Here is an 18,436-nt window from a genome sequence, read left to right as displayed (position 1 = left end):
GTTATAGCAGAAGGATCACCATGTGCACTTCCAAGAAGTCTTTCCACTATACAGTGTAATAATCATGCCTATGCAAGGACTCCTGATTTAATGTGGGGTTAGATTTGGTGACCTGGAGCAGCTCTGACCTGGTTTGGACCCTGAATCCAAATTGCAGTGCTCCCAGTGTTGTAACTAACTGCAACACTAAGACACAAAGCTTTTTTTTAAATCCCTGGCTTCAAAGTTATAGTGGTCAATGAGCGAAGTCTAGCTCCCCTCCTGCCTCATACAATGTTGTGTTGCAACATTTTCTGTCTGAGCTCTGAAATGGGCTCTGTCTGTCTCCCTGTTTTGAGCTCTGAATTGATTTGCCTTGATTTAGAGTTGCCTTAACCAGATTTTGTTCAGGGTTTGGCTAAAATTGGTTGCACAGCCCTAATAATCAGAGTTTATACTCTCTACTACAAGCATTTATCTGAATCATAATTTAAACAAGCTTATTCATTGGCTGAATTATAAACCAGTGATCAAATATTCAATGCCTTTATAAAAGTAGCACCCTCCAAAATATATTAATGAACCATTTTCCATTCAAGCAGATATTTTAGTGTATCTTAGAGGAGTACAGTAATGTTAGCTTATAATTACTTACATTTTCAGCTTCAGAACGGGATTTAAATGTTAGAACAACACTTAAAGGAGAATCCTCCTCTTGAAGGCCTTCAATATCTCCAAATTTCTGTAAAACACATACTATGAATAAGATCTATGCATGCTCTTCTAGGGCTGCATGTTAATGAACCCTAACTTATTGAAAGCCAGTGCAATATAGTAGTTATAGTGATGGAGTGGGATCAGGGAGTTTGCAGGTTCAAATTCCTGCTCCTTGGACCATTTAATCTCTTAGCCTCAGTCTACTTCATATGTGAAGATCACACATACTTGGGAGGAGAGGCAGAATACAAAAAGTGGGAATATGAGCTCAGGTATATTTGTGTATGTGTGTGTGTGTGTATTTTATTAGTGACAGAACAAATTTCCAGGGGAGGCAGAAATTGCTCTCCCTCTTCTTCTAAGCATATATGCTTCCTGCTGCTCCAACAGTGCTAATTGGATATCGCCCATATTCTTGCCATCAAAAAGGCTTATGCTCCACTTACATTATATTTACAGACAAGAAGACAATGGTGTATTGGATACCCAGAGTGAAACAGAAGAAAAAGAAGCAGAGACCAGTGTTTCTGCTTATTGTCTGTAGATCTTCAAAAACGCTTACCTGTCTATATGTAAAGAAAGGGTTAAAATTGTGGCAGTTCAATGGTATTGGGCTCTCACATGAAAACTGGCTGGACTAGTTTGCTTCAGGAGTAAAAAATAAGTTAACCTCAAGTGACTCAAAGGTTGACTAATATATAAAGATCATCCAAAGCAGTTTTAGACCCATGACAGTTCCACTAAAAGGTATTAAAAACATGCCTTGGACCATGTCGTGACTTGTTTGCGTAAGTAGCTTCCCAAAGATCAGAAATCTTAGGTGGAGGAGGTGGAAGTGAAAGTTACAGCTAGATATTCCTTGAGAGGGTTGATTTCCTTCAGAAGTAAGCTAAATGCAGGTGGATATGTGATGCCATTCCATTTCTAATTTCAACTATGAAGCAGACAAGATTACCCACAAAAGCAACTAATGCTATACTCAAAATGAAGGAAGCTAAGTTTTAGGGCAGGGATCAGCAAACTTTTTCAGCAGGGGGCCGGTCCACTGTCCCTCAGACCTTGTGGGGGGCCGGACTATATTTTTTGGGGGGAAATGAACAAATTCCTATGCCCCACAAATAACTCAAGAGATGCATTTTAAATAAAAGCACACATTCTACTCATGTAAGAACACCAGGCAGGCCCCATAAATAACCCAGAGATGCATTTTAAATAAAAGGACACATTCTACTCATGTAACAACACGCTGATTCCCAGACTGTCCACAGGCCAGATTTAGAAGGCGACTGGGCCAGATCCGGCCCCCAGGCCTTAGTTTGCCTACCCATGTTTTAGGGCAATCATAGCTTTATACTATTCTAGAATACAGTACCAGAACAATTTAATCTAATTTTAGTTACAAATTGCTGACTTACCGCAAAGTGCTGCAGCAACTCATCTTTCTCCTCTTCCACAAAGCCACCAATGGTTATTGCTTTGGGACGGTGGTCTACCACCATATGATTCACTGTACCTCTCCCTCTCCCTCCCCGACCTCGTCCTCGTCCTCTGCTTTGAGAAGGCATGGATTTTCCACGACCAGCGGGCAAGATACCTAAACGGGCAGCCTACAGACAAAAGGAATAGACTTTATCTTCCATGAACACTGTAACAGGTTTCATGTATAATATACAGCACAATTAAGATAGTATATACAGTGGTGCCTCGCAAGACGAAAAGAATCCGTTCCGCGAGTCTCTTCGTCTTGCGGTTTTTTCGTCTTACGAAGCAAGCCCATTAGCGGCTTAGCGGATTAGCGCTATTAGCAGCTTAGCGGGCTTAGCGGATCAGCTGATAAGTGGCTTAGCGGATCAGCTGATAAGCGGCTTAGCGGATCAGCTGTTAAGCGGCTTAGCGGATCAGCTGTTAAGCGGCTTAGCGGATCAGCTGTTAAGTGGCTTAGCGGATCAGCTGATAAGCGGCTTAGCGGCTTGGGAAAAAGGGGGGGAAAAGGAAAAAAACCCCGCAGGAACTCGCAAGACATTTTCGTCTTGCGAAGCAAGCCCATAGGAAATTCGTTTTGCGAAGCACCTCCAAAACGGAAAACCCTTTCGTCTAGTGGGTTTTCCGTCTTGCGAGGCATTCGTCTTGCGGGGCACCACTGTAATTTTGAAAACTTACCTCCACCTGTAACTGGGTGAGCTTTTTCCTTAATTCTGTTGTATCTTCCCCGGAAGACAGCCTTTTATGAAAGTCTAGCTCTGCATCCAAAAGTTCCTTCTGTGCCTTTAAAAGGGAATTGGGGATGGGGTGGGGAGAGCAAAAAGCAAGTTTGTTTGCATTTTATTCCATTTATCTCCATACCAAGGTGTGTTAAGATGCTACCTCTTGGGTTTTAATTCTTCCCACCCACTATTTAAGGGCTTAGAGCCTTCTGGGTAAAAACAAATACTTGCAAGCTCCCTTGGGCATGTTTTTGGAACTACAAGCGAGGGATATAAAATGTGATAAATAAAATATTTTAAGGTAGGCTTTGACAGTTATAAAACTCTTATTACCCAGCATTGACACTAGCTGTGAGTAGCATGTGACCCCTAGAGGTGATTGGGCAAACTGCAGGCTCTCATTAGAAAATCTGCAGATCCCGAACACTTATGGCTGCAGAAACAGGTTTGAGAAGTTGATAGCGGAATAAAAAGTAAAGTTTTAGAAAGAAAAGTGAACAGATTTGTAAAATTTCAATTTCACTGTGTTTACATTGCTCCTGATATTTAAGAATAAATATCAACATTTTCCCATGGGCTGGCTGACTCAGGCCTTTTATGTTAACAGCTTCAGAATTAATAAGTTCAACAAGTTAATCAATACAGTTGCCACTTGCTATGAAAATGGAAAGGAGGTGCAAGTTAAATGCACCAAAAATGCACATTCTTGGTCATGAGGTACTTCCATTGTTCATCTCAACGATGAACACGGCATTGCTTTCGCAGAGCAGAAACTTCATGGGATGCTGCCCAAAAGCGTATTGCAGATACATTGATTAGCACTGACGTGTCATTAAATCCCAATTTCCTGACCAGCAACGACTAAGCCAGCTCTGGGAACTTCCTTTGTGTGTGTGTGGGGGGGGGAGGCTTTTGCTGGCCTTTGCTCAGAAATAAAAGCACTGTGGGCAACGGGACAACATTTAAGGTGAACATCCCTTTAGGGGAAGTGTGGGCATTCTTTGTTTTTATTAGTTATGGATCCTCTTCTCTGAGTGAGGGGAAGAGAACAGTGTTGGGTAGAGTATCTGTGCACGAGAGGCAGAACATCTGTGCGCGAGAGGCCGGCCAATTTCATTATACACTAAGTTTCTGGGGGTCATCTTACAGCTTTAATAGGAGTCAGGGATGAGAAACCAGACAGAAGGAGGTGACTGAAACCCTGTGAGGATTAATAGAAGTGGTATAATTTCACATATCTGCGTAGTTCTCTTATAATGAATATCCAAGCACAAAATATAGAAAAGATAGAAGTGATATATTGCATGGAAGGGGTTCCACATTTTGAAGGGGCTGTAGGCAGGACACGCATGGTTCATGATGGTTTGCTGGTGGAGGTCTTCTCAACACATAAGGGAGCATGACCAGAAACCTGTCAAGGCACAGACGCAGCCAGTTGCCCCTTCAACACCTGGATGTCCCTTTATGAGGATAATGCATGAAAAGGTTGTATGATCAACGCTTAACAAAGACCCTCATGCTGGCTTTAATATAGGGCAATAAGTTTCCCGGAGGCACAAATTAGTACCTTGGGATACATACGCTTCAGGTTACATACGCTTCAGGTTACATACGCTTCAGGTTACATACACTTCAGGTTACAGACTCCGCTAACCCAGAAATATTACCTCGGGTTAAGAACTTTGCTTCAGGATGAGAACAGAAATTGTGCTCTGGTGGTGCGGCGGCAGCTGGAGGCCCCATTAGCTAAAGTGGTGCTTCAGGTTAAGAACTGTTTCAGGTTAAGAACAGACCTCCAGAACTTATTAAGTTCTTAACCTGAGGTACCACTGTAGTAGCTTCTGAAATGAAAACAGCTGAGTGTGAAGAGGACCTACCTCTGTTTTTGACTTCTGTTTTGATGCTGTAGAACTGGCAGATGACGTTTTTAACTCATCTTTCAACTGAGAGATTTTTCCTGTTAGCTCTTTCAGTGTCTTCATTATATCTGCTCTTTCCTCTGGTTTTGTGGCCTTATTCTTTTCCAATTTTGATATTAACATCTATGAAAGTTAAAATAAAGAGGTGATGCAAGATTGAAAATACTTCATCCTCCACACTAGATAGAAAAGTACGCACCCTTAAAATGCTTACTAGGGGATACTCTGCTACTAAAAATTAAAATTAGACACAACCAAAGTTAATGGCGAAGTTAAATGGAAAAAAAGCCAAGCATACCTTCTGATATTCTATTTGTTTCTCTAACATTTCTTGCTTTTTCTTCCTCATGTCTTGTTGCAGCTTCATTGCCTCCTAATCAAGAATAAAATGCTTTTAGTGAGCTATATGGCACATCCTAATAACAACGGCTAGAAAAAAACGGATTTAAACCACAATTTTAGGCAGTATCGTGAACAATTTAAATGTAAACATGATTCCACCAACTGCAGCATTAGAGTTTAGAAGAGAACATAGTTATCTTCAGTTACAGATGCAAGTTGTGCTGTTGGTAGTTAGCAGAATGGACAGGTCCTGACTGCATTCATGGCTTCTGGAAAGCTGTTGCAATAAGCAATATCAAATAAATGTCTTTGGTCAAAATTCAGATTATGTTACATATTCAGACTATTAGTCCTATCACTATGCCTAGAGTTTCTATTCTCTCACACAGCACCCCAACTGCAGCTATTCTATGCTGAATTACATGATGCTTTTGACTTGCGGAAGGCTGAAAGCCTGTTTTGTGCTTGTAAAATGTGTAATCTCATGTGGGATTGGAGAAGATAAAAAAGCAATGAAAGTCTTGCTGTGCATGCACAAATGATGGATAGCTGCTGTAGAGTTCGGACAAACCAACCAACATGTAACAATTCAAGGTTCGCTGAAGACCCCCCACCCCTTGCCAACCAAAAGTTTGGCTATTAGCTCAAAAATGAGTATCCCTTTAACACAAAAATATTGAATTACATTTCAAAAGCCAAGGCTCGTCACACTCAGGTCCGAATTGTCAAGGCAAAACCTATCAGGGAAAAGGAATTTCCCATCTCCTGAATTCCAATCCGAACTAGGGGTAGGACTAACATGTCACACAATGAACCCCATTTTAAAAAATCATGGCTATGAAATATATTGAAATAATATGCAAACAGTTACCTGTTTCTTTTTAAAAACTTCTTGGACATCATGAGATTTATTTCCTGTACCAGGCTTTATAGATGTCTTCAGATTGGAGGAACTGTAAACCATCTTTGAATGGCCAATTGAAGTGGGAAACATCTGAAAGCAGCAATATATTTTATGATTACATGTGCTGTGGCAAGATGGAAGCTTTGTGCAAGCAACTTACTTATGCTGCTTAGAAACCATCTGTTCATAGATGAAACCAAACTATAAGCTATCTCTCTGTGATATTTTAAGGATTGTGTGAGGTTGAAGTAAAGACTCTTACCAATAACAAACAGACTGAAGGATAGTAGGAGAATTTTGTCCTTAGGCTTTCAAAGATCTGGAAGTACCTGGCAGATATAAATTTCAAAACTAACCCTATCATTATGAAGGGGAAGACTACACACAACATCACTCTAAAGAGAAAGGGGATATGTAAGATCTTTTGAATGGGAATTTCCCCCAACTCTCTTAATTGAAGTATCTGCTCCTTAATTGTATTGATTACATATTAAATAGGTAGAGTTAACAAGAATTAGAGTTTCATTTTATAAAATACTTACTATAGTTTAAAGAAAATGTACTTTAAAATTTTACTGGCAATAGTCGAGAATTTTCTCAATTTTGCTGATATGATTATGCCTTCACTATTCTGTTTCTTCAGATGTTACAGATCAGTCTACAACTACTGAACTGAGCTTTCACTCTTCTCTCCTGCCTTTTTTTCTAACTCTGTTGTCACCTGGAAGGCCCCCCAAACCCATCATGTCTTTAAGGCATGAAAGCTGAAATCTTTTAATGCGGGTGAAAAAATTGGGGCTGTTTCTTGAGTTAGCACTGAGCCAGATTATCTCTGTGAATCTGATTTTCTTGATCAACCTGAAACCACTCTGCAGCCCACAAAACACTTGCCTTGACACAGCAGCCCTTTTAAGGGTGAGAAGTTTCTAGTCCTTTTTTTAGGTGGGGGATGGCATGGTATACCCCCCCAAATATCACTAGTGACTCTGCAGAAAGAGTGGATTTGAGGGCTTCTCTGAAAGCTGTAGTAAGACTTCTTAATGTGTTGTCCCTAGCAGGAAATGGTACAATTTGGGCCCTGTTGGACACAGCATAAAATCTTGGACTAGACAGAGAACCCTGCTCAATAGCTGGAGATTTATCTAAAGTAGCAGCTGGAGGAAGACAGTTATGATTGTTTCAAACATGACCCCTATCTGCTCTGGATTTCCCCCCCAACCCTCTTTAACAGATTTGGTGATGACGCAAGAAGCACAAACCGGGGGGGGGGGGGGAGTTCTGTTGAGCAAACAAAAATTGCTGTGCTCATGCAATTACATTATTTAGTTAAATACCACCCCATGATTCTTAGTTCTGGGAGAGAGTGTTGGTGAGCTTGAAACCTGCGAGGCAGATTTCACTAAGGCACATCATCTGGCCTAGCCATATCCACTGATAGTAGGGTGGTGGGCATACAGTGGTGGTGCATTGGGTTGCAAAGGACACAGTTTATTCATTTTCCTGTTGGATGCTGAATCATGATTAAGTTCAATACAGCAAGGTGAACACCCTTGACAGAACCAGGCAAACCTTAACATCCTAAGCATGTTAAAGAAAAGATGTATGAATTTATGATTCATAATACACACTCTCCCTTACCTGAGCATCTTCTGAAGAAGCACTAGACTGGTTAAGCAATAAATGTTGAGCGTCTGGCTGATTTCCACCAGGTGCTCCAAGACGATGTTTAACTGGGGCCTTATTGATGACATAAGCACCTGATGTCAGTGGCTTTGTTACCTGCATTGTGCATATAACATTGAAAAATGAGCTTTTTAATTTTGAAAACAGACCCACAGTTCTCTAAAGAGCTAAGGAAAAAGAAAAGTGATCAGGTTTATACAATGGCACTATACCTTTGCCATACTGCTGTGCATTGTTACAGCTGGAGGCTGTGGCAGCATTTGTTGCTGCAGGTGAAGCGGGTGATGAAGAGGTGGTGGCGCCTGCTGCTGCTGCTGGGATAGTGGCAATGGCTGCTGCTCATTGTTTTCTCGGTGCCATAGCACTCGTATAAACCGATTGTTCAACACTGCCTCTGTGCTAGAAATAGCTTTTCTCGCTTCATCGTTTGTTAAGTACTGAATTAGAGCAGCTTCAGGATCACTCTTGAAGGCAACCTAAGAAAACATGAGGCAACATTACATAACAATACTACATTCTAAAAAGCACCCACGGTATAATGCTTCAGTTTAAAAGGTTTTACTCCCTAATCCAAAAAGAGATGGATAGTGAACTGTGTATATATAGTATGTATCTGAGTCCCTTCTATGGATGTTGCCAATCAAACCATTTTGGACTCACAGCTGTCCATGGAGGCGCAGGTCAATTCTGTGTCCAGGGCAGCTGTCTACCAGCTCCATCTGGTACACAGGCTGAGACCCTATCTGCCGCAGACTGTCTCACAAGAGTGGTGCATGCTCTAGTTATCTCTCGCTTGGACTACCACAATGCGCTCTACGTGGGACTACCTTTGAAGGTGATTTGGAAACAACAACTAATTCAGAATGCGGCAGCTAGACTGGTGACTGGAAGTCACCACCAAGACCATATAACACCAGTCCTGAAGGGCCTACATTGGCTCTCAGTATGTTTCTGAGCACAATTCAAAGTGTTGGTGCTGACATGTAAAGCCCTGAACGGTTTCGGTCCAGTATACCTGAAGGAGTGTCTCTACCCCACTGTTCAGCCCGGACACTGAGGTCTAGCTCCGAGGGCCTTCTGGCGGTTCCTTCACTTCACTGAGAAGTGAGGTTACAGGGAACCAGGCAGAAGGCCTTCTGGGTAGGAACACCCTCCCATCAGATGTCAAGGAAATACTAAATAACTATCTGACTTTTAGAAGGCATCTGAAGACAGCCCTGTATCAGGAAATTTTTAATGTCTGATGTTTTACAAGCCGGCCAGAATGGCTGGGGAAACCCATCCAAATGGGTGGGGTATAAATATTATTATTATTATTATTATTATTATTATTATTATTATTATTATTATTAAATATGGTTCTACAAACTATTGAATTGTAAGGTGTGCTTAGTTTTTCACACATGACTTTTCCATTTTGGCTTTATTTCTGTTAAATAAATCATGACACAGTGTAATATGTCATGTGTTGTTGTTCATCTGAGGTTGTATTTACCTAATTTTAAGACCTGCTAAGAAATAGATGACAGTTATTAGGTCTTCATATGTAAAACCACAGAATTCAAAGAGGGTGCGCTTTCTTTTTCCCATGACTGTATCATCGCCAAGTGGTTCTTCAAGCAAGACTCTAAGTTAGATTTATTTACTCTACCAGAGAATAATGCAGTATAGAACAAAGTGGAATATATAGACTGGTCCCAGAAACTTCCAGTCCCTCTTTACATTGCTGTATTACAAACCACAAATGGCATATTATTGGTTTTACCTGAATGTTGACAATAGTTCCAAATTTGCTGAAATGTTCATTAAGTTGAGTAATATTGTTTAGCTCTGGTGGTATTTTACGAACTTCCAATTTGGTGTTTGTATACTGGTTCTTCTTCGGGAATCCTGGCTTATTCTGGTTATTAGTTTGTCTGAAGAGAAAAAAGATGGATGGACTCTTAACAATAACAAAATCACATTTAAATGTAAATACACCCATTCCTTTTTATTGTCTATAACCATAATGGCTACCTTGCTGTGCTAAACCAATACCCACTAAGCCAAGCACTGTCTCTAAAAAAGACCTGTCAGATACCCCAGGAAGCTCAGAAGCCAAGTAATCTACCACTGTGTTCCCTGCTTCAAGTAGTTCTCTAACATCAGGTCTAACAGTCACAGATAGCTATTGTCTTGACTATGAATGCTATACATTGACCGTGTTATATGAAACTTTACTTCCTTTTTCATTAAAGTATTTCAACTAATATCCATATTAAGTTCCAGTCATTTCACACAATGACAGAGGGTTACATTGGGATGCAAAGAAATATGCGTAATTCCTTGACCAACACATACTCATTAGATAGTTCTGGTCAAATCACTATCTTTTAGGCACACTACATTTTATTGTCAGACTAAATTCACATGTTTTAAGGAAACCATTACATCTACAGAGTTGTGTCTAACCACCAAGGAGGACTTCTAATCACACGAGGATACAGGCTCACTGTTACATGGGTTTGCCGACAAGCATTTGGACTTCAAATGCTGTGGCATTCACTGTACTGACATGATGAACAAGCTGTTAACAAAGATGACAAAGGTGAAGCAGATGTTCCTCTAACCTGCCTCACAATGCTGTTTTGGGAATAAAATAAGTAAGATTTTAAATTTACAGCAGCCTGTCCTGACTCTGGGGAATGAAATGAAAATGACCCAACTACGTTGTCAATATCTGGACATGGAAGTCAAAGAGCTTATCACTGGAAGCCTTCCTCAGCATGGCGCCCTTCAACACCTATCAGTTTCAACCACCATGAACAATGGGCACGTTTGGTGAGAGCTACAGTCATAATATCTGGAGGACACCAGGTTGGGGAAGACTGACATTCCAGAAAACAAGGTGTAAAATTCCAAGCCCTTTGCCATATTATTGATTGTTGTTAAATTGCAGTGAGACTTTTTTGTATAGTGACTTACAAACACAATCTATTCTTTGCAACATTATCTTTGCAATGTATTCTTTGCAACACACAAGAGGAATTATTTACCATTTCTCATAAAAGATTCTCATAAGTCAAACCAAATAATTTTCAAATGAACTGAATGGGGCTCATTTTCATTCTGCCTGTTCTCTATAGACACAGAAAATTCTTACTTTCCAATCCAGGGTTTCTTTGGAGATGGCCCTTCTACAGTGTTTGAAACCCGCTTCCTGTTGTCTGGCTCAAGCACCACTCTAGATACATTACTGCTGTTACTTGCAATGCCAATTGGAGGTTCAGTCTGGATGATAATGTTAGCACCTGGAAAGAAAGCAAAGATTGCATGCTTGCAATGAAGTGGGAGCAAATTGTATTTATAAAATGGTGAAGTGCAAACATGTACAAAACATTTTCCCAAAGGGCTCATAGCTATACTGTCTACCATGCATAGACTTTCCTAAGAAATACATACAGTGCTGAAATATATAGGATGCTGCAAGTTCAGGGTTTCTGAGAACAAAAAATGCCATAAATAAATTAAAGATGACAAAATTAAAAGATGCTCATGGACGCGGGTGGTGCTGTGGGTTAAACCACAGAGCCTAGGACTTGCCAATCAGAAGTTCGGCGGTTCGAATCTCCGCGGCAGGGTGAGCTTCCGTTGCTCGGTCTCTGCTCCTGCTAACCTAGCAGTTCAAAAGCACGTCAAAGTGCAAGTAGATAAATAGGTACCGCTCTGGTGGGAAGGTAAACAGTGTTTCCGTGCGCTGTTCTGGTTCACCAGAAGCAACTTAGTCATGCTGGCCACATGACCTGGAAGCTGTACGCCGGCTCCCTCGGCCAATAAATCGAGATGAGCGCTGCAACCCCAGAGTCGTCTGCGACTGGACCTAATGGTCAGGGGTCCCCTTTACCCCTTAAAGATGCTCAGACCAAGTATCACCTGCACATTAAGTTGGGTACAATTCAAAAATCAGGAACACAGGAAGATGCCTTACATCAAAACCAGACCATTTGTCCACCTGGCTCAGTATTGTCTATACTGATTGGCAGCAAGGTCCAGTGCCAGAGAGTGAACTGGGGATACAGAGCAGGTGCTCTACCACTAAGCTACCAACCTTCCTCTAAGTATGCATATGAAAAGTGTACATTGGATATTAACATAAGCAGATCAGGTGTCCATGAATACGGACCACTGCTGGAGATTTGGGTTTCTCGGGCTTATTTTACATACAATTGTAGCACTTTCTTATGAAGGGATCTCAGGGAAGATATATCTACTACTAGGCACAAACTGCATTTTAGTGAAAATATGAAAAAACTCATGCAGGAGAATCTGGATCTGATTCCAGACTACAACACACTGAACAGCACTAGTTGTAAAGATACTAGTGATCATTGTTTGCTTGACACTCTTCAAATTGTACATTCATTTGTATTTTCTTTCCCTTTCTTTAATGTACAAGGCATGAGGGAAAGAAATCACTGCACAGAAAAAGACAGCACTGTCATCAGCACTGGGTTCATTTGCTATGAATGCCAAAGTCTGTAATGCTCCCTTGCTAAGTATGCTAAGTATTCAGACTTTGAGGGTTTGGGTTTCAGGAAACAACATCTCACCTCTTGGATTTGTATCCATCTCACCAGATGTTAGGCCAATAAGATTTGGACGCTGCATTGGTGTCCTTGAAAAGAACTGTCGATACTGAGATCTACCAGTACTGGTAATACTAGGAGCCTCTGGATTGTAGCCATCTGGTTCATACGTATCTTTTGTGAAAGAAAAATATAGATTTCTGATTCATTTTAAAAAATCTTACGTGAGCAATATTATGCATTTGCTCAAGCAGAAGTGCTTTTTCACATTTTAATATTTTTAACATTTGTTTGTTTTAAAGTAGGGTTGTAAAACTTTCTTGATTTTACGGTTTTGTCTTGTGTAAACAAAATTGAGATTTTTTTTTTACCTTCAAGCAGTGTGTAATTTTTATGAAATAAAAAAAAATTGCACATAATTCACATGTACAATATATTTATATATAAACATGTGTTAAATTTGAGCTATGTAAATATGGCAGGAATCCTGCAACATGCATGTCATAACACAATTTTAAAATATTATTATTACTGTTTTGTTGCTTTACTCACAAAGGTGACCCAAAGGGACTTACAACACAGTATAACAAGACACTAATTAGACACCAGTCAGGCTGGCAAAAATTAATCCCACCCCTTTCCCCTTTATGTTGGAAGGGTTGTGGAAAACTTAGTTCATTTATTCATGTTTGGTGAGAATGCCCCTATATTGAAAACTTCTGGAACAGAGTATTCTTCATTATATCCGCAATTACAAGCCAACCTTATTCTCCAAATCCAGCCTTAGCCCTGCTATCTTTGGAAAATAGAAGGGCTCCACCCTGCACCAGAGAGAACTAATAGGCTTCTTAGTGACTGCAGCATGATTAAGAAAAGGGAAAAAAACAGGCTGAAATACCCATGAACACATGGGAAAATAATATCTGGGATACAGCAATGTCTGGGCACCTCACCAGACACAGAAGGGCAATTAAAGGCATAACAAAAAGAGATACCTTCCAAGAAAAGTGGACCTCTTTATTTAACCAAAATCAACTGCTCGATCTTCTCAGGGGAGAAGTTACATTAAGTTATATGTTTGAACATTTAATGTGTAAGCTTATGTCTAAAGTCAATGGATAGAACCACCACCATTTGATGTACTGTTGGATAAAAACCAATAAAATTTGTCTTCTTTTTTTTTAAATGATGCTTATTAAAGAAATGAGACCCCACTATTTCAGATGTGCAGTTTAAACAACATCACAAGTACTGGTAGAACACAAGAGAAGTGGAAATCTTTATTTCCTTACGTTCTGATACTGAATATAGTAGGTTTTGGGGTAGTGGAGGAGGTAGTCTAGCTCCCACTGGTGCAAGGCTGGGCACTGTAGTTGTTCCTGGCTGGTCACGGCTGTTAATCAAACTTGCCTGTGATAAAGGTGGCCCTGGAATGAAACATAAACATTCTAAAAAGCTAATTATGTTTTTTCATGCTTTACCACATTACAAAATATGGCTCTTCTTTTGAGGAGCTCAAAGCTAAATTCTAATTTGTGTCCTGATTTTATATTGTCTGACCTTGGTTCCCTTACCTTTGGCCAGCACTTTGCTGCCAACTTCATTCATTCATTCAGCTGCTCTGACCATGTGGTGGGCCTCCTTACATCCCTATAACTGGCTTTCTGTCTGCTCCCGTCTCCAGCATAAGCTCCTCATTCTTAGCCTCAAAGCCCTCTGACTTTTTGCCTGCAAAGTGTGTTCCAAAAGAGTTTTGCCACAATCTATTTGTTCATAATATACTAATATAACCCTACCAACAACTTTCATGATTTCAGCTTCACCAGCCTCAGCTGGGCTAAATTAATTTCTCTTAAATGACCTCACCCTCTCTCTGTCTCCTATGAACAAGACTCTCTCTCTCAAAACATCTGTGTGAATTCATGTGAGTACAGGATGGTCCCATCCGCCCAACCCAGCTTTGTTTTGGTACCACCTCCTGCTGGTATGACGTCCCCAGATGGGCTGGCAATAAAAAAATGCAGCTGAGGCTTAAAAAGGTTTGCCACCATAGGCTTAGGACACTGGGGTTCTCCAATTTTCTACTACTAGGGCTGGAGAGGACTGACAATTGCTGAGGCCCACTAGTCACAAAATGGTAGCAGATGGAGGTAGAGTTGGACATGATTAGCTGCAATTAACAACAGCATTTTTTTTTATTAATACTTAATCCTATTTGGAAATTGCTAAACTCTTTGCCACTGTGATTTCCTTGTGGCATGGAGTGTTACAATTCTATTTCTTCAAGCCAGGTACACACATCGGCCTTGGAGATTACTGTGAGACTTAGTCTTCCCATTGTAGGCAGAATTTGTTGATTCAGAAGCTCTAGGTGAAACAGACTAAACTTTATATTTTTATTCCTGCCCTCAACACCTCTCAAAATATTTTTATTCATCTCCTGCATTTTCTTCTTCTTTTCTCCTTCCACACTTAATTTAAAACTTATGCCTCTCCATTCTTCTTTCATTCCTTGAGCTTTCTCCATTCACCTTTTTCTCATATGACTGCTTCCTTCTCTTTCCAGATATTATTATTATTATTATTATTAACAACCTTTTATGTCTCCAATTTTCCTAAAAGACTCCTTTGGAAAAGGACCTCCGCCCCAGTAAGCTCTCTGTCTCCTGGCCACCTTTACTCAGCATGCAGAGTTGCTGGTGTTAGGAGGGCCCAACCACAAGGCTACAATATGGCCAGGTAGTGGAGAATTGAGGCCACATAGAAGTATAGGCTTGATTACATACAGTTAAGCAACATGGTATCATAGTCTTAACCTACATATTTTAATTGTTTTATATCTGTATTATTTACTGTGCTCTAACTTACGAGTGTTTAATTTTAGCCTATGCATATTTACATGATCTCTATTGCTGTATATGTCCATATTTCTGGTCTGTGACCATAATAAATTGATTCATTCATTTATAGTGATTGGCACCAAGCCCTGGTTAAAGCTACTTTTCAATAAACTGGAGAAATTATTTTTCTATTGTAATGAATTTTCTGTGTGACCTAGAAACAGGATGAGTCAGTGGCACAACAATAACAATAGTAACAACCAGAACAACAACACAAACAGCAACAACAGCAACAACAACAACAACAACAACAACAACAACAACGGTGTGGTCATTCTGACCTTCCTGACAGCAAACCACATCTACTAAATATTTTCCACCTGTCCGATTACAACAATTTAGAATTTTAGCTTATTATTTCATCAACCTCAATAGAAATGTTGCAAAAAGGGTAGGACTGAAGAAAGAAAGCACATTATCCTTGCTGACTAATCCAAAATAAGGGGCTCATCCTTTGCTGTGCAAGGACAGGCTTTGAACAAGTCATATACACATCTGCTGCTTGTTTAAACTGGTTCTTTTCTTACTATGGTCCATTGAAATAAACGGTCTTTGAAATAATCCCAAACTGATTTTGTTTTGCATTATAAACAATCTCTGAACAATCTTATTTTCCTGCCTCCAACAGCTCTCGCACTTTTGTCTGCAGAGGATCCGCAGCTGCTGAACAAACACCCAAGCTGGTCACAGCTTCAGTGAGGGTGCACACAGAAAACGAGCCCATTCTTCCCAGTGTCAAGGAAGAGCCAAATCAAGTCCACTTCAAATTCTAACCAAATTTCTCTCTCACAATTTTTTCCACAATAGCTAAAGAGGACCTTCTATGTTTCATAAGGCCTCTGAATATAAAGGAATATGGGAAGCTGTCTTACACTGTCTCAAACCAATGGCCTTTCTAGCTCAGCATTATCTACATCTTTGGTCTTCAAGTGTGTGTATGGGGTGTGTGTGTGTCAGGCCCAACTACTGCTTCACTTATCTAAGGTAGGAACAGCAGCACTATGACCATAGAAGCAACACATTAAGAAATAGGTTCCCAAATGCTTGATTGGGTTTGCTATTTGTGGATTTTCAGGAGCATCTGGCTGGCTACTGTTGGAAATGGAATCTAAATTCTTCTAATTTTTTAATTATTCATCTGTTCTAGTGAATGCCCTAAATTATAATCCTATACACACACACACACACACACACACACACACACACACACACACAGATATTTTTCAAGTATGATACTTTGTTTATCTAGCTGACCTCTTATGATGAGCTTGTACTTTGCTCAAATCTCCAAACCAGTAAATAATTCAAAGACCTTAATTTACTCCCCTGACCCAATTTATCTCAGGATTAGTAATAACTGACTACTGTGAATGATTTTTTTAAAAGCATTAGTGGACTTCCCCTTAAAAACACATGCACGCAGTGGCATGTTCTCTATTTTTGGTCTGAAACTAAATTTAATCTAGCCAGTTCTTTCTACCATCTCTGATGTTTTAGAGAGAGAAAAAAGGAAAAGCTTTTTCATTATCCAAAGGTTTGAAAAAAGGCCCAACTACTGAAGAGGGCTGCTAGTTCAGGCAAGTCCAAAAATAATTGCCTTTATACAATGAAATAAATAGGGAAATGCTTTGACACTACTGTTACCTAGGTGCCCAGTCTGTCTGACACCTGGAGCGTGACCCTTAACTCTTCACCTCCTTAGCACTACTCTATAAGTGGCTATGCAACGCAGAGGACTTCGATTAACGTGACAGAAAACGCACACCTTGGCATATACCAGCTATTCTTAAAAAGAGACAAATTTGCCCTTACTGCCTGGGAGAAAGAGCTCCAGCATGATACAAATGTGTGATCTGGCACCTGATCTATCCGCCAACTGCCAACACAAGCACATGCTTCTATTTGCCCTGGCAGGAAAAAACCTTACAGATCCTCAACATTACTGTCTCCACCAGTAAACTAATCAACAACTGTTTGCATGTCTTAAGGTCCAAGATACATTATACATTTAAGCTGCAATCCTGCACCATTATGCTGCAGCCTTAAGATCAGTTATATACCTATGCTTTATCCAATGGTATCACTGAGCAGAATGGGGGTGACGCAAGCCCCATGGAGACATCCTGGTGGAATTGGTCAAAAGGGAAGGAGGCATGGGACAAGGACAAGGCATTAGAGGAACTGGAAGAGGTTTAGCAGCTTAGATGTCCGTCCAGTTCCAGGACAGTGGCTGTGTGGACAGACAGCAGAGTGCCTTGGACACCCCGAGCACCACAGCAGACTGATGTGACCCTGGCCCTGCCCACTGTCAGTGATGAACCCTCCTGGGGTGCTGCCTGGGGAGAAATGAGACAGTGAGCCAACCCTGTTGACTCTGCCTCCATCACAAGGATGTGGAGATGGCTGCATGGGTGCAAACACTCAGCAGGCCCAGCCTATTCAGAGGAGAGCCATCTTGTTTGCCCAGCCCCATGGCTCAACCCATTTAGGGTGTGTCAAGTGTTGAGACAAAATCTTAGTTTCTATTTAGCCATATACCTAGACCACTGCTGCATTCGTTAACCTGAAAGCTTCATAACCTGACTTATATTTATCAGACTGACCTTCACATTAAAGCCTTTGGCAAAAACCTAGTTAGGAGTCCAAGCACTGGATCTACTAGAGGGTCTGGGCAGGAGGAAAGCAGTTTTCAGTTATTCCCCCTGCAGCTCCCTCACCCACCCTTAAATGTGCTCTGGAGGGTCCTTCAAACCCCAGATTCCTGTAATGCTATGTTAGAGAAATAAAGCACCATTTATGAAATGTTCTCAGCTACTGTGCCGACTGTAGTATTTTAAAGTGCTATTTTAAGGAGGAAATCTTACTTGGTATAGGAATTCTAACAGGTGGCGGCGGCCGAGGATGTACATGTGGCCCTGGCATTCTCATGTTGTGAGTTGGGCCTTGCGCAGGAGGCATAAGCATTCCAGGAGGAGGAAGTCCTGGGGGTGGTGGAGGAAATGGAATCATGCTTGGCAAGGATACTTCATCCACTACCAATGGGTCATTTCCGTGATCATATTGACAGAGGTCACCAAGTACACAAAATCCTCTCTCTGTAAAATAAAAAAAAAATCACAATATAAACCATCATTAATGGTAGCTTACCTTTATCTGATTGATTATATAGATTACATATGAATGAATGAAAATAGATTACATATAGATTTTAAGCCAAAGTCTC

At 40.6% G+C, this 18,436-nt stretch overlaps 1 protein-coding gene across 5 annotated transcripts in view; it reads right to left on the bottom strand.

Moving 5' to 3' along the window:
- The window catches only part of LOC310756368 (RNA-binding protein 27-like), a 33,684-nt gene that overhangs the window by 4,542 nt on the left and 10,706 nt on the right, over positions 1-18,436 (bottom strand). For 2 of the 5 annotated variants that reach the window (XM_083600205.1, XM_083600207.1), the window contains exons 7-19: positions 18,078-18,308; positions 13,606-13,740; positions 12,338-12,487; positions 10,891-11,038; positions 9,514-9,664; positions 7,961-8,224; positions 7,704-7,844; positions 6,033-6,155; positions 5,118-5,192; positions 4,778-4,942; positions 2,857-2,961; positions 2,112-2,303; positions 564-721 (exon numbers count right to left, since the gene is read on the bottom strand). In XM_083600205.1, coding sequence (XP_083456331.1) covers positions 587-721; positions 2,112-2,303; positions 2,857-2,961; positions 4,778-4,942; positions 5,118-5,192; positions 6,033-6,155; positions 7,704-7,844; positions 7,961-8,224; positions 9,514-9,664; positions 10,891-11,038; positions 12,338-12,487; positions 13,606-13,740; positions 18,078-18,308 — 2,015 coding nt within the window. In that variant the 3' untranslated portion in view covers positions 564-586. Of the gene's footprint in view, positions 1-541; positions 722-2,111; positions 2,304-2,856; positions 2,962-4,777; positions 4,943-5,117; positions 5,193-6,032; positions 6,156-7,703; positions 7,845-7,960; positions 8,225-9,513; positions 9,665-10,890; positions 11,039-12,337; positions 12,488-13,605; positions 13,762-18,077; positions 18,309-18,436 lie in introns of all 5 variants that reach the window. The other 3 variants (XM_083600206.1, XM_083600208.1, XM_083600204.1) reach the window with 2 other exon arrangements.

Source organism: Podarcis filfolensis (assembly GCF_964270895.1).
Source record: "Podarcis filfolensis genome assembly, chromosome: 2".
NCBI classification, from domain to species: domain Eukaryota; kingdom Metazoa; phylum Chordata; class Lepidosauria; order Squamata; family Lacertidae; genus Podarcis; species Podarcis filfolensis.
Note: the sequence above shows the minus strand (reverse complement) of the source record. Positions and strands in the feature narration are given on the sequence as shown.